Below are 21065 nucleotides of genomic sequence, written 5' to 3' on the forward strand. Positions count from 1 at the left end.
GAGTGAGAGCACGAGTTGGGTGAGGGGCAGAGGGAGAGAGAAGCAGACTCCCCGAGAGCGGGGAGCCTGATGAGGGGCTCGATCCCAGGACCTCGGGATCATGGCCTGAGCCGAAGGCAGATGCCTAACCGACTGAGCCATCCAGGCGCCCCTAACCTTTTTTTTTTTAAATTAAGTAAGCTCTCTGTCCATCGTGGGGCTTGAACTCATAACCCTGAGATCAAAAGTCCAGGCTGTATGGACTGAGCCAGCCAGGGGCCCTGAGTAGTCTAGTATGTTGCTAATGGTTTACTCCTTCTAATGGTTTAGGGGCAGCCACTGGCTAGTCAGAGAAATCAGGTTTGAGAATCCTTGCGGTCTAAGCTTGTGAAAGCTGAGTGGGGTTGTCCTTGAAATAGAGGGGGAAGAGTTACTGAGTGGAACCCACCTTGAGCTTCCTTTTCTTTTTTTTTTTTTTTTAAATTTATTTATTTGACAGAATGAGAGAGAAAGCACATGAGAGGGGGGAGGGTCAGAGGGAGAAGCAGACTCCCTGCCGAGCAGGGAGCCCGATGCGGGACTCATCCAGGGACTCCAGGATCATGACCTGAGCTGAAGGCAGTCGCTTAACCAACTGAGCCACCCAGGCGCCCCGAGCTTCCTTTTCTGCTTGGGCATATACATTTAATATAAATATATACATGTATACATACATATGTTTTTTTATTTGGTTATCATGCAATCTTTTCTGTTGCCCACATTTTATCTGTGAGGAAGCTAAGGCCCAGAGAAGCTAAGTACCTGTTTAAATTTACTCAGCTAGAAAGTGGCAAAATGGAATGACTTAATATTGTTGTATTAGGATCTCTGAAAAAGTATGCAAGTGAGAACAGAAGAAAACTGGTGATGGTTTTTTTTTTTTTTTTAAGATTTTATTTCTTTGACAGAGAGTGAGCATAAGCAGGGGGAGCAGCAGAGGGAGAGAGAGACGCAGGCTCTCCGCTGACTCAGGGAGCCCGATGCGGGGCTCGATCCCAGGACCCTGGGGTCATGACCTGAGCCAAAGGCAGATGCTTAACTGACTGAGCCACCCAGGAGCCTCTGGTGATGGATTTAAGGAAAACTACAATTAGTTTCTTACTTTAATTGACCAGGAATTTGCATCACTAGCTTTACTGGGTGAAAGAATGTACTTCAGAGGCTCCTTAGGATGAACAATGGAGAAGAAAATGAGGAATTTGCATTTGTGACAGATACAGAATTTAGTTATTTATAGTCTGTAAATGTTATAGGAAGTCTGCATATTTTTAACCCAGTCTAAAAGGTTAGAGAATAAGAAACCCCTATTGATAAAACCTTTTTTCCTATATAAAACATGTTAGGAAAAAGCTACCATTTCTGAGTCAAGTGGTAGTAGTAGTAGCTATTTTTCTGAAAAAAGTTTAGTATCTGTGATGTGAAAACAGTTCATGGAGAAACTTTCTATTTATACAATGATAGTTACACTTTATCGTGTGCCTGTTAGGTTTCAGGAACTGTGCCAAGTGCATTACTTACATATCCTTTAATCCTTAACAACAGCCCAGCCTGTCAGGTTGGTAGTGCCATATCCATTTTACAGATGAGGAAGTGGTGGTTCAGGGAAATTAAGGAACTTGCCCAAGGTCATAGAGCTAGGAAGTGATGAAGCCGAGATTCTAACCCTGTGAGACTTCAGAGCTTTCGCTTTTAATAACTGTGCTCTACTGCTTCTTCTGGTATAGCTCTATGACAAAACTGATAAAAACCAATGACAACAATTCAGTCATTCTTGTTAGCCATAAAATGGCTTTGGTTATCCATGCCTTAGTCCTGGCAGTTCTGTTTGTTTATAAATGAGTCTGGATCTAAAAGTTCATGATTTTATTTTAAAACTTGGAAACAGTGTTATAAATGGCGGTTAGTTTTGTGCACCTGCCTATTTTATCAGATTGTCAGTTGTAATCCATAATTAATTTAAACTAAGTATTGTATATATCATGGATTGAGAAGGCGTTTGTGGTTTGAACTAAGAACCCAGACACCACTTATGATGTTTCTATAGGAAAATTAGTATAGAACCCACTTCTCCACTCTCCCTGTCTTAGTCATTCATGTTAGAGGTTGCATAGCCCTGGGGCTAGGACGCACTGAGTAAGACTTAGCAGCACACATTAGTCTTCCAGGGAGAAAGGATTAATAGTTGAGGAAATGATTGCTACCCTGTGTGACTTTAGGGAAATTAGTGCTGCAGTTATGTGTATGGGCCAAACAATCACTTTAGGCGATCATACATTTTATTCTAAATTATTGAAACACATTAATTTTTTTTTTTAAGATTTTATTTATTTATTTGGCAGAGAGACACAGCCAAAGAAGGAACACAAGCAGGGGGCATGTGAGAGGGAGAGGTAGGCTTCCCGCGGAGCGGAGAGCCCGATGTGGGGCTCCATCCCAGGACCCTGGGATCGTGACCTGAGCCGAAGGCAGATGCTTAACAACTGAGCCACCCAGGCGCCCCGCAACACATTAATTTTGCCCACCAGATTAACCTAGCCTACCTTTTTTTTTTTTTTTTTTAAAGATTTTATTTATTTATTTGAGAGCGAGAAGGAGAGAGAGAGAGAGCATGAGAGGGGGAGGGTCAGAGGGAGAAACAGACTCCCTGCTGAGCAGGGAGCCCGATGCGGGACTCGATCCCGGGACTCCAAGATCATGACCTGAGCCGAAGGCAGTCGCTTAACCAACTGAGCCACCCAGGCGCCCCAACCTAGCCTACCTTTTGCTATTAGACTTAAACTGTACTTTTGTTCAGAAATCACCCTGTTCCCAAGCCCAAGGTCCTCTTCACCTTTAAGGTTTTCCATGATCTAACCTAGGGGTTGGCAAACTTTTTAAGTAAAGAGCCAGATTATTTAGGCTTTGCATGCCACTATAGTCTTCTTTGCATATATATATTATATATATGTGTGTATATATAAATAAATATATGTATATTTTTTAAACCCTGGGACATATAAAAACAGGGCATTTGCTGACCCTTTATAAAACCCCATTTTATCTTTTTGGTCCTGTTTTCCAACAACTCTTCAAAACACGACCCATTTAAATCTCTATGGTCTCCTTTCTTATCACCTCTGCAGGTACCAAGCTCAGCCTTCATTCCCTGCCTGCTCTTCCGTCATTTTTTGCTTTTCCACATCCTCATATTTATCCTCATCCCCTTCCTTAGATCCTTTAAATCTAGCCTAAATCTTCCATTGAAACAGATTCTCATTTTTCTTTTTATTAACTCCTGTAGAACTTAGCTTGTCCCGTGTTAGTTTTCTTTCTTTTTTTTATTAAAGATTTTATTTACTTGACAGAGAGGGACACAGCGAGAGAGGGAGCACAAGCAGGGGGAGTGGGGGAGGGAGAAGCAGGCTTCCCGCTGAGCAGGGATACTGATGCGGGGCTCGATCCCAGGACCCTGGGATCATGACCTGAGCCGAAGGCAGACGCTTAACAACTGAGCCACCCAGGCGCTCCCCCCCATGTTAGTTTTCTTAATTGAGCACATTTTCCGTGTTTTTCTATGGTAGCTTGCTATGAAATACAAGAATAAAGATTGACATTTTCCCTCAAACTATTTTATGGAGAATGCCTAAAATTACTTTTTCTTTTCACAGATTGGTGTTCCTTCTATTTGGCATCCTATTCCCTTCCCACAAATCTGAATTTTAAAATTGGAAGCTTGTGTTTCAGATCATTATGACTCATCCTATTTTACACAGGAGCAGGCACTTTAAATGACTTGTCCAAAGTCATACAACAGTTATTTAGCACCCCAGCAGCTCCTTTCTTACTTTGTGATGTAAGGCCCTATTTCATTTGTGCTTGAGTTTATTCCTCTGTGAAATGGGGATGATGAGTATTAAATGAATTGTGGTGTAAAGTACTTAAATCAATGCCTGGTATGTAGTAAGTGCTCAGTAACTTTTAGCTGTTATTCACATTTTTGGAAATTGGTAGAAACTACACAAGCAAGTTAAGGCTGAACAGTGCTTGTTGGTAGGTTTCAGGTAGTGCTGGATGAGTGTATGCAGTTTAGCATTTTATTGAGCTTGTCTGTATCTGTTCATTAATTTGGTAAAAGTTTGAAGCTGTGAGACTGAGACAGTTAAAAAGATGAATGATTTTTTTTTTAAAGATTTTATTTATTTATTTGACACAGAGAGAGAGGAATCACAAGTAGGCAGAGTAGTAGGGAGCGGCAGAGGGAGAAGCAGGCTCCCCGCCGAGCAAGGAGCCCGATGTGGGACTCGATCCCAGGACCCCGGGATCATGACCTGAGCTGAAGGCAGATGCTTAACGGCTGAGCCACCCAGGCACCCTAATGATTCTTGAATCACTGTATTGTATACCTGAAACTAACTCTGTATGTTAACTAGCTGGAATCAAATTAAAAACTTAAAAGATGAATGAAACGTCTCTGCTTCCAGGTTACTCAGTGTAGTAGGGAAGGCAGGCATGCAGATAGTGTAAACTGAGGAGGGAGTGAATGACTGCTGTGGGTGGGCGGTGAGGAAAAAAACCTTGAAAAAAGCAGGAGGGTTGAGAGGATCTTGAGGAATGATGAGCAGTTTCAGTGAGGCCATGGAAGAGAAGAGAAAGTTCCAGGCAAGGAAGTTTGTGCTAAAGCAGAAGATGCTATCAACAGGGTATGTGTAGAAAGATGTGGTTCACAGTGTGGCGGAAGAAATGGAGGGGAGGCACTTAATGAAAGCAGGGAGACAGATTTGGAAGCCCTTATAGTTAGAGAAGGAATGAAGTGAGTTTGAAATAAATACTAATGAGAATTTTTTTTAATTTTTAAAAAATTATTTTTTTAAAGATCTCATTCCTTTATCTGAAAGAGAGAGCACAAGCAGGGGGAGTGGCAGGCAGAGGCAGAGAGAGAAGCAGGCTCCCCGCAGAGCAAGGGAAGCCCGATGTGGGACTCGATCCCAGGACCCCAGGATCATGACCTGAGCTGAAAGCAGTCCCTTAACCAACTGAGCTACCCAGGCGCCCGAGAATTTTTTTAATAGAAAATTTCAACATACATAAAAATAGAACAGTTTAATGGGCCTGTTTAGCTGTCACTCAGCTTTAACAGTAATGGCTCATCTTTTTCACCTGTACTCCCCTCTTCCTCATTATCACTTACTGTCTTTTGAAGGGGATTAAAGTTGTTTTGAGGCCCCAGGAAAGATTAATGACCAATGGGTAAAACCATTGGGGCAGAGACTTGAGTTTACTATATGGAAGCACTTTTGGTGCATTAGTCAGAGGGGATGATGAATGCTTTGGAAGGGTGATAGGGCCTGTTGCTGAAGAAGCTCAAGGAGAGGACTGCAGCTGTACTATCCAATATGGTGGCTACTATCCGCATATGGCTATTTAAATTTACAAGTAAGTTAATTAAAATTCAGCCTTCAGTCACACTAGCCGTATTTCAATTGCTCAGCCATCATGTGTGACCTCGGGCTACCATATTGGGCAGCACAGATAAAGACCTTTCTTTTAAAAATCACTATAGAAAGTTCTGTTGGACAGCACTGAACTTAAGCCCTAAAATTCCTTTTTATCTGAGTCCTTTGGAGCTTTTGGTGTGTCTAGGTTGTGTCTAATTATGCATGGCTTCATGTTGTGGTTAAGCCCCTTATCCCTTCTTCTTAGTAAAACTTCATTTGAAGAGATTTCTTTTTAAAGATTTTATTTATTTGAGAGAGAGAACGGGCACGGGAGCAGCAGAGCGAGAGGGAGAAGCATGCTCCCTGTTGAGCAGGGAGCCTGATGTGGGGCTTGATCCCAGGACCCTGGGATCATGACCTGAGCAGATGCTTAACCAGCTGAGCCACCCAGGTGTCCCAAAGAGATATTTTTTTACAGCTTTAGTTTGTGCTGTAATATGAGGAAAATAATTGTATTAAGCCAACAATTATTAAGCATTTATTTAATGTGCCAAGCATTGTTCTTAAGCCAGGCTGTCTATATGAGTATCATTTAATTTTTTATAACCTTATGTGAAGATACTGCTGTTTTTTTTTTTTTTTTTTTGAGAAGGTACTATTTTTATCACCATTTTATAGATTTTTTTTTTTAAGATTTTATTTATTTATTTGGCAGAGACACAGCGAGAGAGGGAACACACGGGGAGTGGGATAGGGAGAAACAGGCTTCCCTGCTGAGCAGGGACCTGAGCTGACCCTGGGACCCTGGGACCATGACCTGGGACCCTGGGACCATGACCTGAGCTGAAGGCAGACGCCTAACGACTGAGCCACCCAGGCGCCCCACCATTTTATAGATTTGAGATTGAGACACAAAGAGCTGAAGTTATGAGTTTAAGGTCACAGAGCTAGAAGTGATAGTAGGGTCAGAATTTGAATCCCAGCAGTTTGCAGAGAAGTTAAATTAGTTCTTATGGGGATGGTAGTTGTTTTGAAACATTGATTCTAGATGATTAAATGACTGGATTAATCTGACAGTTTTGTGTGAATTTAGAGTTGCCAGTCCACCTTAGCTTGCTAAAAAGAAAAAAATAGCTTTACTCATCTTTTCAGTGAGGAAATAGTTGTTCAGTAAGTACTAGTTATAGAATTTTTTCCCTTTCTAATAAAAAAACTGAAATGGGAAGAACAAAATGACTCACCTAAGTGATTAACTCGAAGAGCTGGAGTTAGATTTCGAGGTTTTAGTTGTCCTTTCTCTTGACAACTATAGTTTTTCTGTACTATAAAAAGAAATTAAACTAGTGGATACTTGTCATAATTCACATAAACTGTACTGTGTACTTAATTTATTCAGCAATTTAGAGTATTTACTGTGTACCTACCTATGTTAAGCTGTGGGCACACAGTGGGTGAAGGAGACAGAAGTGTTTGCCCTCATGGAGTTTATATTCTGGGAGTGGGAAGTGGACAGAGACAAAGTAAATAGATGAACATGTAATAGAATTTCAGATATTAAGTTCTGTGATGCACTAAATATTAGTTACTAATAAGTACTAAAACAGGATGTTACAATGTTGGGGAACTACTTTTGATAATATGATCAGGGCAGGCCTTTCTGAGGAGGGGACATTTAAGTTGAGATCTAAATAACAAGCAGGTGGCCATGTGAATACCTGAGGAGAAGAGCATTATTACAACTTACTGGAAAGGGGTTTGGAGGTATGTCGAATTCTTTCTTACTGTGCCAAAGAGTATTAGTTACATCCAGACAACAATTTCTGGTCCTAGAAATCTGGGTCAGTGGAATATTTTGATTGCATAAGTGTTACTCAGGCCTGTTGAAATAGTTGTAGAAACTAGCAAATGACATGTATAGATACAGTGTTGAAAGATGGTAATGGGGCGCCTGGGTGGCTCAGTTGGTTAAGCGACTGCCTTTGGCTCAGGTCATGATCCCGGCGTCCTGGGATCGAGCCCCGCATCGGGCTCCTGGCTCAGTGGGGAGCCTGCTTCTCCCTCTGACCCTCTCCCCTCCTGCTGTTTCTCTCTCTCTCTCTCTCAAATAAATAAATAAATAAAATCTTAAAAAAAATAAAGATGGTAATGAATGAGCAGAATGGTGAAAAGTGAAGAAATAAAAAGTTCTATAATTATATCGTGGATGGCAATACCAATAGAAATTGCATATTTCCCCCAGAATTTTGAAATGATAAGGGAAGGAATTTTATTCTTAGCTGGATTTTTAAATGTGTTTCAGTTACCAGGTGTTTTTGGGGGGTGCCTGGCTGGCTCAGTAGAGCATGCAACTCTTGATCTCAGGGTCATGAGTTTGAGCCCCACATTGGGCATGGAGCCTACTTAAAAAAAAAAAGTGCTCTTGGGTTGTTTCTGTATGTTTTTACTTATTCAGGTGGTGAAGGAAACAGATAAAATATACATATGAAAATATACATTCTAAACTTTCTGTCCTAGACATAACCTCTGAAGTGTAAGCTGCCTGAAGGCAAGGCTGTATTCATCTTGCTGATTCAATAAATATTTGTTAAATATAAAGTTATTGAGTGCTGCTTCTGTGCCAGACTTTATTTTACACTTTTAATGAAGTTTGACATAAAATAAGCCCCACTTTGGGGGCGCCTGGATGGCTCAGGTGGTTAAGCATCTGCCTTCAGCTCAGGTCATGATCCCAGGGTCCTGGGATTGAGCCCCGTGTCAGGCTCCCTGCTCGGCAGGGAGCCTGCTTCTCCCTCTCCCTCTGCCTGCTGCTCTGCCTACTTGTGCTCTCTCTCTACCGCTCTGTCAAATAAACAAAATCTTAAAAAAAAAAAAAACACCCCACTTTGTAAGTGTACAGTATAACTTTTGTCCAAATGAGAGCGTGTGCGTGCGCACATATGTATGTGTATGTACATTTTGAGTATTATTTGATCCTCAACGACTCTGTGACTTTTTAAAGATTTGAGAGAGAGAGTGAGTAGGGGGAGGGTCAGAGGAAAATAATTTTTTTTTTTAAAGAATTTATTTATTTATTTATTTTAAAGATTTTATTTATTTGAGAGAGAGAGAACACATGAGAGGGGATAGGGTCAGAGGATGAAGCAGACTCCCTGCCGAGCAGGGAGCCCGATGCGGGACTCGATCCAGGGACTCCAGGATCATGACCTGAGCCGAAGGCAGTCGCTTAACCAACTGAGCCACCCAGGTGCCCAAGAATTTTATTTATTTATTGGACAGAGCAAGCATAAGCAGGGGCAGCGGGAGAGGGAGAACCAGGCTCCCCACCGAGTATGGAACCTGATGCAGGGCTCGATCTCCCCACCCTGAGATCATGACCTGAGCTGATACCAAGAGTCAGATGCTCAACAAACTGAGCCACCCAGGCACCCCCAACCCTGTGACTTTTCTTATTAACATTTTACAGATAAAATTGGGGACCAGAGTGGTTAAATAATCATTCTGGGGTTACTGTAAGTGGCTGGCCTAGGATTTGAAACTGAGCTGTCTAAAAGGCAGTAGAGTAGACCTTTGGGTTTTGGTATGGTATGCCCTCTGTTTTTAAACACTGCACTCTGGAGTCCTAGTGCTTTTGGCTTCCTGGGTTAGGAAGAGATCCTGAGATCTCTTCTATAATTTATCCGTAGTCCCTTCATATTTCTGGGAGGTTTTTGTTTTGGGGGTTTTTTTTTGCTATTTTATTGATGTATTTTGCAACAAAAAATTTTTGATTTTTTTTTTTTCCAGTAAGTAAGCTCTAGGCCCAGTGTGGGGCTTGAACTCACAACCCTGAGATCAAGAGTTGTGTCCACTACTGACTGAGCCAGCCAGGAGCCCCAAATTTCTGATTTTGACCAAGTTCCATTTATATTTTCATCCATTGTTTGTGCTTTTAGAGTCCTATCTAAGAATCCATTGCCAAGGGCTCCTGGGTGGCTCAACTGGCTAAGCAACTGCCTTCCGCTCAGGTCATAATCCCAGGGTTCTGGGATCAAGCCCTGTTGTGAGCCCCGTGTCATGCTTCCTGCTCAGCAGGGGAGTCTGCTTCTTCCCCTCCCTCAGCTTATGCGTGTGCTCTCTCTGTCTCTGTCTCTCTTTCAAATAAATAAAATCTTTTAAAAAAACCCAAACAGGGGCACCTGGGTGGCTCAGTTGGATAAGGGGCTGCCTTCTGCTCAGGTCATGATCCCAGGATCCTGGGATCGAGCCCCACATCGGGCTCCCTGCTCAGTGGGGATCCTGCTTCTCCCTTTCCCGCTCCCCCGGCTTGTGCTCTCTCGCTGTGTGTCTCTCTGTCAAATAAATAAAATCTTAAAAAAAACAAAAACCCAAACAAACAAAAACAAAGAATCCATTGCCAAATCCAAGGTCTTGAAGATTTACCCCTATTTTTTTTCTTCTAAGAGTTTTTATAGTTTTACTGCCTTTACATTTAGGTATTTGGTCCATTTGGAATTTTTATATATGGTGTAAGGTAGAGGTCCAGCTACATTCTTTTGCATATGGTTATCTCGTTGTGCCAGTGCTGTTTGTTGAAAAGACTATTATTTCCCCAGTAAGTTGTCTTGGCTCTTCTTAAAAATCATTGGACCATAACTGCAAGAATTTATTTCTGGACTGTGAATGCTATTTCATTGCTCTTTTATCTGTCCTTACGTTGGCAGCATACTATCTTGGTTACTGTAGGTTCCCATATTATTTTAAAGCAATTCCTGACATGTCATTTCTTCTGTAAATATTTCAATATATATATCTCTCTAAGAGAATGGAAGTTTTAAAAACATCACATGTAGTGACACCTGGCTGGCTTAGTCAGTAGAGTGTGTGACTCTTGATCTCACGGTCATGAGTTCAAGCCCCACATTGGGGGTAGAGATTACTTAAAATAAAAAAATGAAAGCATTATCACATGTAAAAAATTAAAATTGTCAAGTAATATTTAATGCCTAGTCAATTCAAATTTTCCCAATTGTGTGTCTTTTAAATAATCAGCTTTACTACTGAAGTATAACTTACATACAGTAAAATTTACCAATTTTAAGTGTGCAGTATAATGAATTTTTTTTAAAGGTTTTATTCATTTGAGAGGGAGAGAGACGTAGAGAGCGCAAGCGGGGAGGGGCAGAGGGAGAAGCAGACTCCCCACTGAGCTGGGAGTCCCACATGGGGCTCAATCCCAGGCCCTGGGATTGTGACCCGAGTCGAAGGTAGACACTTAACCATCTTGAGCCACCCAGGTGCCCCAATATAATGAATTTTTAACATCAGATTAATTTTGTTATAAAATTCAACGTTTTGGGCGCCTGGGTGGCTCAGTTGGTTGAGCGACTGCCTTCGGCTCAGGTCATGATCCTGGAGTCCCGGGATCAAGTCCCGCATCGGGCTCCCTGCTCAGCGGGGGGTCTGCTTCTCCCTCTGACCCTCTTCCCTCTCGTGCTCTCTGTCTTTCATTTTCTCTCTCAAATAAATAAATAAAATCTTAAAAAAAAAATTCAACCTTTTTTAGGTATATGTGTTAGGGGTTTCTTTTTTCTTTGGATTTGCCTTTAGTTTGGGGAGTGGCAGATTTTTTGAGGTATAGTTTACATGCAGTAAACTCATCCTATTCAGTGTGAAGTTCTTTGAGTTTTAATAAATGTGTATAGTCACTCAATCACTATCACAAGATACCACCCTATAAAGTTCCCTCTGTACTTTTATAATAAATATCCTTTCTTCCTTAGCCCATGGCAGTCATTCATTGATCTGATTATTTATAGATTTGCCTTTCTAGAATGTCATATAAATGGGATCATTTGTGTCTAGCTTCTTTCCTTTAGCGCAGTGCTTTTGAAATTCATCCCAGTTGTGTGTAGCATGTATCAGTAATTTGTAACTTTATTACTGAGTAGTATTCCTCTGTTAAGGATGTACTACTACAATATGTTTATTCATTCATCAGGTAATAGACATTTGAACTGTTTTCAGTATTTGGCTATGTGAATAAATCAGCTCTGAACATTCACATTCATTGGTCTTGAATAATTACCTGGGAGTGGGATTGCTAGGTTGTATTAGTATGTTTAACTTTATTTTTTAAAGTATTTTTATTTTTGAGAGAGAGAGAGAGAGAGAGAGAGAGAGAGGACGAACGGGGGAGGGGAGGGACAGAGAGAGAAGCAGACTCCCCAGTGAGCAGGGAGCCAGTGCGGGACTCGATCCCAGGACCCTTGGATCATGACCTGGGCCGAAGGCAGACGCTTCACCGACTGAGCCACCTGGGCACTGTAGTATGTTTAACTTTATAAGAAAATGCCAGGGCGCCTGGGTGGCTCAGTTGGTTAAGCGACTGCCTTCGGCTCAAGTCATGATCCTGGAGTCCTGGGATCGAGTCCCACATCGGGCTCCCTGCTCGGCAGGAAGCCTGCTTCTCCCTCTGACCCTCCCCCCTCTCATGTGCTCTCTGTCTCTCTCATTCTCTCTGTCTCAAATAAATAAATAAAATCTTTAAAAAAAAAAAAAAAAAAGAAAATGCCAAACTCTTTTCCAGGAAAAGGAATCTAGATTTCCTTTTCCCACCAGTGGTGTGTGAGGGTTTCAGTTGCTTGGCATCCTTCCTAGTGATTATTATCAGGCTTTAATTTTACCGACTAAGTCTTACTTGGTTAAATGACTGTGTAAGTCTTCTGCCCAGTTATTGGGCTATTTATCTTCTTAATAAGTTGTAGGAGTTCTTTGTATATTCTGGGTATAAGTCTATAATCAGACATACATTCTCAAATATTTCCTTGTCTGTGGGTTGACTTAATTTTTCTTAATAGTCTTTCAAATGACAGAATACTTAAAACTTTGATGAAGTCTAATTTGTCAGTTTTTTGTTTTTATGGTTTGCATTTTTTTGTCCTATCTGAAATCTTCGTCTAACCAAAGGTTATAAAGATTTTCTCCCCTATTTTCTTTTAAAAGTTTCATTTAACCCTTTTGTGATTAGGTCATTGATCCATTTTGAGTTAGCTTTGCTAAGCTCTTATTTCTAGTAGCTTTTTGCAGATTCTCTTAGGATTTTCTGCATAAATGATCATGCTGTCTTTATTATTAAAGACAGTTTTCCTGTTTTCTGTCCAATCATGGTGCCTTTTATTTCTTTTTCTTGCCTTGATATGGCCCAAGCTAAAACCTCCAGTTCAAATGTCTCATCATTTTTTTATAATTCTAATCAAGATTCTAATGAGATTCACAAGGTGGTATGTCAAGTCTATTTTATAATCTACCATTTACCCCTTCATTATTTTATGCTAGGCGCTTTTGATTCAACGATCAATACAAAGTCCCTGACTTTGTGAAATTTACTTGTATTATCAGATGTACATTAGTAAAATACCTTGATTTTTCAAAATTTGGATCAACCTCAATTCCATTGTAAAGCTTAAAAATAATTAAGAACAAGAGCACTTTGATGACGTTTTTCAATTATGTGTACATTAAACCTATACAAAAAAAAGTAATAAGCTATCAAGAAATTTGTTTTAGAAGTAATGGTTCATGTAAAACAGCATTAGACTTTATTTTTTAAATTGCAGTTGTTGACATCGTAGCCATTTTGTTTTCAGCGCAGAGGTCAACAGCTTTTCTTGAAATGACCCAGAGAGTTAGTATTTTAGGCGTGTTATGGGCCATATAACTTCTCTGTTGCATATTTTTCTTGGCTTGTCCCCTCTCTCCTCCTTCCCTTCTGCCTTCCTCCCTCCATCCCTACCTAAAAACATACTTAGCTCAGAATCTCAACAAAAACAGGTTGTGGGCTGTATTTTGCTGACCGTTGATTTACGTAATGATTACTTTGAAATCTTTCTCCATCTTTTTCTTTCTTTTTGACTGGGCTCATTAATTCATTAGATATTTATTAAGTATATGTCATGTGAGCTACGGTTCCTCTGTGCTGATTTTGGTAGATGGTACAAAGATGTATAAGAAAGATACTGTCTGCCAGTCTTGGTTTAGGTTTTATTTCATCCAGGAGCTTTTGGCCAAGGACATGAATGGATGTTTGAAATCCAGGAGTTTCTTTGGCCACACCATGTGCCTTTGGGGCTACCTCCATTTCTGGTACCTCTTCTAATTTTCACAAAAGCACTGTCTGCTCATCACACTGTTTTCTCTAGTGTGGGGCTTTGACTCCCTGGAGGAGGCATCATTTTCTGATTTGCACAAAAGCACTGTTTGGTCAGGTGATGGCCCTGAGTAGTGGGCATATGATAGGTCACCAGTAACTATAATATAGATCTGGTTATGTCAAATTCCAGTCTGGAGAGTTGAAGAGAGCACTGTGTATTTGATTGGGATGGTGTAATCCAAGGAAGGCTTCTTGAAAAGGTGGCATTTGAATTTCAAGGCTTTGAGGATTGAATTTTTTTATTTTAAGAAATTAAAGACATTTTGGACAATAAAGTAGATAGAAGTTAATAAATCATAGTTCTTAGGTTTTTTTGTTTAAGATTTTATTTATTTGAGAGAGAGCAGTGAACGATAGAGAAAGCACAAACGGGGGGGTGGGGCAGAAGGAGAGGGAGAAGCAGACTCCCCGCCATGTAGGGAGCCCAACGCACAGCTTGATCCCAGAACCCCAGGATCATGACCTGAGCTGAAGTCAGACACTTAACCGACTGAGCCATCCAGTTGTCCCCAGATCCCTGCTTTTAGTTATTTTGGATATATATTCTGATGTGGTAATTGCTGGATCATATGGTAGTCCTGTTTAAATTTTTGAGGAACTGCCATACTATCTTCCACGGTAGCTATACCATTTTACATTCCCACAGGTAGTGCACAAGGATTCCAGTTTTTCCAGTTGGAAAACAAGTTTCCAATTTTTTGCCAACACTTGTGATTTTTTGTCTTTTTGATAACAGCTATAGTAGTGGAGGTGAAATGGTAGTAGCTCATTGTGGTTTTGATTTGCATTTTTACTGATGACTAGTGATGTTGAACATCTTTTCATGTGCTTATTGGCTAATTGTATGACTTCTTTGGAGGAATGCTATTCAAGTGTTTGGCCCATTTTTTTTTTTTTTTAAAGATTTTTTATTTATTTATCTGAGAGAGAATGGGAGACAGAGAGCATGAGAGGGGGAGGATCAGAGGGAGAAGCAGACTCCCCGCTGAGCAGGGAGCCCGATGTGGGACTCGATCCCGGGACTCCAGGATCATGACCTGAGCCGAAGGCAGTCGCTTAACCAGCTGAGCCACCCAGGCGCCCCTGGCCCATTTTTGAATTGGGTTGTATGTTCTTTTGTTATTGAGCTATAGTTATGTATTCTGGAATGAACCCCTTATCAGATATATGAAATGCACATATCTTCTCTCATTCTGAAAAGTGTTGTCTTTTCACTCTGATAACTGATAATCCTTTGCACAAAAGTTTTTAATTTTGATGAAGTCCTTTTTACTGTTTTGTTTTTTTTTATGTTGTCTATGCACTTTGGTGTCACAGTTAAGAAATCATTGCCAAATTCAGAGTCATGAAGACTTGTCCCCTATGTTTTATTCTAAGAGTTTCATAGCTTTATGTCTTAAATTTGCATCTTTGACCCATTTTGAGTTAGTTTTTGTATATGTTATAAGGTGTAAGGGTTCCGCACATATGTGAGGGTTTATTTCTGGGCTCTCTATTCCATTTTATTTTATGTCTGTCCTTATGTTAGTACCACACTACTTTGATCACTGTAGCTTTGTAGTAAGTTTTGAAATTGAGAGGCGACACTTTGCTTTTCATTTGTGTCTTTAAATTTATAATTTTCCCTCCCTCTGCTATGTTTTTTTTCTTCTCCTGCCACTTATTTGTTGAAGAAGCTGTCATTTGTTATGTCAGGTTTACCACATTCTGGGTTTAGCTGATTTGTAACCTCATGATATTAATTAATACATTCTCCCACACCATGTTTCCTGTAAACTAGTAGGTCTTGATTAAATCCGGGCTCCAATTGCATCATATCAGAAGGTACTTTTTATGTTTAACTTAAGGAAATTGTAAAAAGCAGGCAGAATGATATATTGAACCCCTACACACCTGTCACCTACTTTCAACGGTTAGCAACTCATGCCATGCCAGTCTTACTTCATTATAACCCCACCTATTTCCTCCCTCCTGTATTATTTTGAAGCAATATAAACAATCATTTAAAAAATTTCTTTATATTAATTTGGCATTTTGAATCACACCTTAACTTCATATTCAGTAACAGTTGAAAGCATAGAATCCTGGATATGGTTGTTCTGTTAAATCTGACCCATCTAATAAGTATATTGAGGACTAGAGTATGATCTTGGCTTTTTTTTTTTTTAAGATTTTATTTATTTATTTGAGAGAGAGCGCGCACAAGCAGGGGGAGCAGGAGAGGGAGAAGCAGGCTCTATGCTTAGCAGGGAGCCCAGTGCGGGCTCCATCCCAGGACCTGGGGATCATGACCTGAGCCACCCAGGTGCCCCGATCTTGGCTTCTTTGAAATTCAGTTTTTGTTACTATAGGAAACATTAAGATGCTTTGTTCCAAAACACTAAAGAAAAAAGTTAAAAGTAAAGCATAATCTAAGTGGATCCCAAAAGAAAAAAAAAAAGAATTAATTTGAACTTGTAGAATAAGCTTCAGAAAATGCTACTGTGATATGCTAACATTCCCCTTGGTTATTCAGCTTCCTGGTTTGGTCAGTGGAAATCTGTTGTTTCTACACTCTGTACCATTTTATACCGCTGTCTTTTATTATTTTCTTTGTTGAGTGATTTGTTCTAAGTAAAATGGATTGTCAAAACAGTTGTTCTTTATTAGTCAAAGATGTAATTGTATAATCAATAAAAACATACTGTGACTTCTATAGAGGGTCTGTAAATTCTTTTAAATAGCTTTGTGGGGATGCCACATGAATTTAAAGGTACTTAATTGGTGGCATTTGTTTAAGTCTTAACTCTGGCATCTCAGCAACCACTGAGATAAGATAATCCTAAGCAGGATTTTTAGCCCTTTGGGAGCCTTTGGTTACAGACTACAAATAATTAGAAAAACCCAATAAATTCAAATGGTGCTTGAAAAAAATGTAAAAATTTGGTCAGGTTTAATTGTGAAGTTAGTTTATTCCTTGTGATGCAATTTTAGGGAGGCAGAATATAACCTAGAAATGAAAAGCCTAGACTTTGGATCACCTGGTTAAAATAGGAGCTCTACTGTTCTTTAGCCAGATGATTTTGGTCAAGATATTTAACTAAGGTTCAGTTTCTTCACCTGTAAAGTTAGGGTTGAGAGATTTGACGTAGTGCTTACTATAGTATCTGGTTTGTAGTGTTATAAATGGTATTATTAGTCCTATTCTGTGAACTTAAGGAATTTCTCTGTGCTGTGTGTGAGGCAAAGAGTTACAGAATCAGAATGTTAGAAATGGAAGGACTTTCAGAGGTGCTTTGGTCTAAGATGATATTTTCTAGATGAGAGAGGGTGACTGAGTTGGAGAGCAAACCAGCCCTGTCCTTGGAGTTCTAGGATCAGTGCTGTTTTACTGGGAATTGGTACCATTCATACTCTTAAGACTTTTTAGACCTGAATTGTGCTTCTGTTTGGATTTGTGACTTAATTTGAGTATTTTTTTTTAAACATTTTATTTATTTATTTGACAGATCGAGACACAGTGAGAGAAGGAACACAAGCAGGGGGAGTGGGAGAGGGAGAAGCAGGCTTCCCGCGGAGCAGGGAGCCTGATGGGGGCTCGATCCCAGGACCCTGGGATCACGACCTGAGCCGAAGGCAGACGCTTAACGACTGAGCCACCCAGGCGCCCCTGAGTATTTTGTTTATTTCATTAAAATGAGATTCCAGGTGTGCGTGGGTAGTTCAGCCGATTAAGCATCAACTCTTGATTTCGGCTCAGGTCATGACCTCAGGGTCACGAGATTGAGCCCTGAGTACAGCTCCATGCTGCGTGTGGGCCCCACTTAGGATTCTCTCTCTCCCTTTGCCCCTCCCCTGCTCACACTTTCCCTGTCTCTAAAAAAAAGAGATTCCAGTCCTGTTACTCCAGAGTAATTAATGTTTATGAGGAATATAACATTTTATGTTACTAATGTTTTTATCATTTCATAAGGAGCCTAATCTTTTCCAGTGGAATAAGCCTTAGGTTGTATTATACTCTATAACTAAATTCACTTGAGTCCACCTTATTGGAAATAACTTGACAGCTGACTTTGGTGTACTGCATTGTTCCGAGGTAGGGGATTGGCAGGGAAAAGTACTTGTTATATAGATCCTGACAGAGGTATTTAGAAGTGAAAGTGCTTTGAATGCTTCAACTTATTTTCAAATGTTTTTCTGCAGTTGTAAACATAGTGCCTATTTTTAGAGGCAAGGGAAAAACATGGGAGGTGACTTTGATGCCAGTCAATAATTTGTCCGTTAAATCAGGAGTAGAATTTATATTTTATTCCTAAGTAGCTTTCTGTAACAGAGCGATAGATAGGTTACTTTGGGAGTAAAGATTATTATGTTTAGAATTGGTTATTTTTTTCCAGTAGGCTATTTTTATTTTTACTTCACTTATTTTATTTTGATCATGTTCACATTCTTTCCTCCTTCTTCCCTCCCATGATACATACCTGTTTTGGGTCTCTGAGCCAGCAAAGCACAGAGGGAACCATTCTTAGGTAGCCTTTATACTTAATATTAGATTAGCCTTCCCCACAGATTATCTATGCTTTATTTGAATGGAATTATAAGATACTTTAAATTTGAAAATATTTTTTTTAGCTTGTTTAGCCTGTTGAACTTAATAAACGTTTCATTTTTTCAGAGGTCGAAACAGCAAAGGATTGCCTCAATCCACGGTGAGTAATTTAATGTCACTTGTTTGGAAGAATGGTAACTAAAATATTATTTCTGAACCATAGACCAAAGCCAAGGTGAAAAATCCTTTTGCTTGGGTTTTATATCTCCTATAACTTTTATACCTCAGTACTGTTTGGTATAAAATTATTAGCTATATGTGTTGTTTTTTGAGATGATTCTACATATAAAATGTCAAATAATCTGTAAATAGTATTTTTCATGCAAAGTAATAAGTCATTTGTTGTTTTATAAATGGCTAAAAGCAAATCTAAATGAATAACACCCAAAAAAGATAAGTGTAACACCAGGACTAGAGTTTGCAAAGTTCTTTGGGGTTTTGATTTTGAATTAATGCCCTCTTTTAAGTCCTTCCATTTTTCTCCCTTGGAAAAGGCCTTCTGGTTTTAAATTTTAGAACTTTATCAAGAAAATTAAACTGGGCATGAAGGGCAGTTTCTTGTGATTGGAAAAAATAAATGTGAAACTGTCATTGATCTTTCAGACTTTGCCATTACTGGACAGATATTCTTATTTCGAATCAGAAGGACACATGCTTATGTAGTAAGGAGTGGTGTGGTTGATGAGACCTAAGAGCACTATCATTGATTCATATATGCTAAGAGAAGATAGTCAAGGGTTTTTGACAAAGGTGCACACTCCTCCACCCCATTTATTTATTTTTGTATACTTAACCCTATTTAGTGTACAGGTCTTTGAGTCTTTAATTTTTTTTTATTAACATATAATGTATTGGGGTGCCTGGGTGGCTCAGTCGTTGGGCGTCTGCCTTTGGCCCAGGTCATGATCCCAGGGTCCTGGGATCGAGCCCTGCATCGGGCTCCCCGCAGAGCGGGGAGCCTGCTTCTCCCTCACCCACTCCCCCTGCTTGTGTTCCGTCTCTCACTGTGACTCTCTGTCAAATAAATAAAATCTTTAAAAAAAAAAAAAAAAACATGTATTATTTGTTTCAGGGGTACAGGTCTGTGATTCATCAGTTTTACACAATTCACAGCGCTCACCATAGTATATACCCTCCCCAGTGTCCATCACCCAGCCACCCCATCCCTCCCACACCCCTCAGGTCTTTGAGTTATGACGCATACAGTTGTGTAACCACCACCACAGTCAAGATAATGGGACAGTTCTCTCGCCTTGAAAAATCACTTATGCCGCTTTGTAGTGATCCCTCCTCCCTCTGCTCCCCAACCTTTTTTTTTTTTAAGATTTTATTTATTTATTTGACAGAGAGCGCAAGTAGGCAGAGTGACAGGCAGATGGAGAGGGAGAAATAGGCTTTCCGCTGAGCAGGGAGCCGGATGTGGGGCTCGATCCCAAGACCCCAGGATCATGACCTGAGCCGAAGGCAGCCGCTTAACAGACTGAGCCACCCAGGCGCCCCCCCAGCCTTTGATCTGTCCTCTGTTTCTGTGGTTTTGTCATTCCTCGTATATGGAAGTTCACTTGATTTTTTTGTATCACATGTAGTCAAAACATTGTTAGATGGTATGACTGTTTTCACTGTTGAAAACTTAAGCTTCTGTTCTCTAAAGAAACGAAAGATCATAGTAAACCAAGTCTTTCTTTAATGCATGTAAGGTATTATAAACTTAACTAAGCATTTTGTAACAAAATAAATGTTAACTTTAATATATAGACAAGGATAAATACTGATTGCTAATAATGTTTTTTTCTTAATATTCTAGATTTCTTTTGATGGAATTTATGCAAATATGAGGATGGTTCATATACTTACGTCAGTTGTTGTAAGTTACCAGATTATTGGGGAGAAACTGCCTTGGGAGTGCAGTAAAGTAATTTGATGATGTTAAAATGTAGATGAATGATTCTCAAAGTAACATTTCTTAGGTCACATTTAATCAGGATTATTTAGAAAAAATAGAACTCCATCCAAACTATTGTGACTCACTATAAAAGCATTCTTGTTAACCCTGCTGTGTATAAAATAATAGTAGTAGTTGATTGTTTTTAGTGCATTATTTTGTCACCTATTAAATCCAGAATCAGAAATATTTAAGTTCAGTATTTAAATTCATACTGCAAACTCTGAGCGGGGCGTCCTGAGGAATTTTGAGAATTCAGTGTATTGTTAATGTTTTAGAATTTTTTTATTGTTCTGTCAGTGACTACCTAATATGCTGAATGAAGCCTGGTGAGCTATATAAAAAGTAAAATGTAAACAATTATCCCTCCTGACTGGGTAGCACACTGTTTCTTTGATAAATTAATTGTATGTTTTTAGGGATCCAAATGTGAAGTACAAGTGAAAAATGGAGGTATATATGAAGGAGTTTTTAAAACATACAGTCCTAAGGTAATTTTTACTCTTTTCCTTTTTGTTATATGTAAAACCCCATGAATCATCAACTACTGTATGTTTGTATGGCTTCCTGACACTGTCTGTTAGTTTCTGATTTGGCAGTTTATAGTTGTGAGGTGGGCATGCTTGTCACATTTTCATGTTCTTTAAAGAACTTTTTAAAACCACTTTGATTTTGCTCTTCAGTTTCAAATACTGATTATTTTATAGACTGATTTGTATAATTAAACTTGCTCTGTGTGCTTATTAAAATATCTTGACCTTTTCAAGCATTGGGGGCTAGAAGGGGGATTGAGTGGTTCATTATTTTCTTCTTTATCACCATTAATATACTAAAAACAGACTATGGTAGCAAGGATCAACCTTTAGATAAGAGGATTTTTGAATGATGCAATAGATAATAGATCATATTTCCGAG

The 21065-nt window shown here is 39.6% G+C and overlaps 1 protein-coding gene across 4 annotated transcripts in view; it reads left to right on the forward strand.

Annotated features, from left to right (window-relative positions):
- Nucleotides 1-21065, forward strand: part of ATXN2 (ataxin 2) — a 140269-nt gene that overhangs the window by 14873 nt on the left and 104331 nt on the right. For 3 of the 4 annotated variants that reach the window (XM_044921144.1, XM_021698630.2, XM_044921145.1), the window contains exons 1-3: nt 18294-18308; nt 20013-20072; nt 20570-20641. In XM_044921144.1, coding sequence (XP_044777079.1) covers nt 20040-20072; nt 20570-20641 — 105 coding nt within the window. In that variant the 5' untranslated portion in view covers nt 18294-18308; nt 20013-20039. Of the gene's footprint in view, nt 1-18274; nt 18309-20012; nt 20073-20569; nt 20642-21065 lie in introns of those variants that run through there. The other variant, XM_044921143.1, reaches the window with a different exon arrangement.

Source organism: Neomonachus schauinslandi, chromosome 14 (assembly GCF_002201575.2).
Source record: "Neomonachus schauinslandi chromosome 14, ASM220157v2, whole genome shotgun sequence".
In the NCBI taxonomy this organism is placed as follows: domain Eukaryota; kingdom Metazoa; phylum Chordata; class Mammalia; order Carnivora; family Phocidae; genus Neomonachus; species Neomonachus schauinslandi.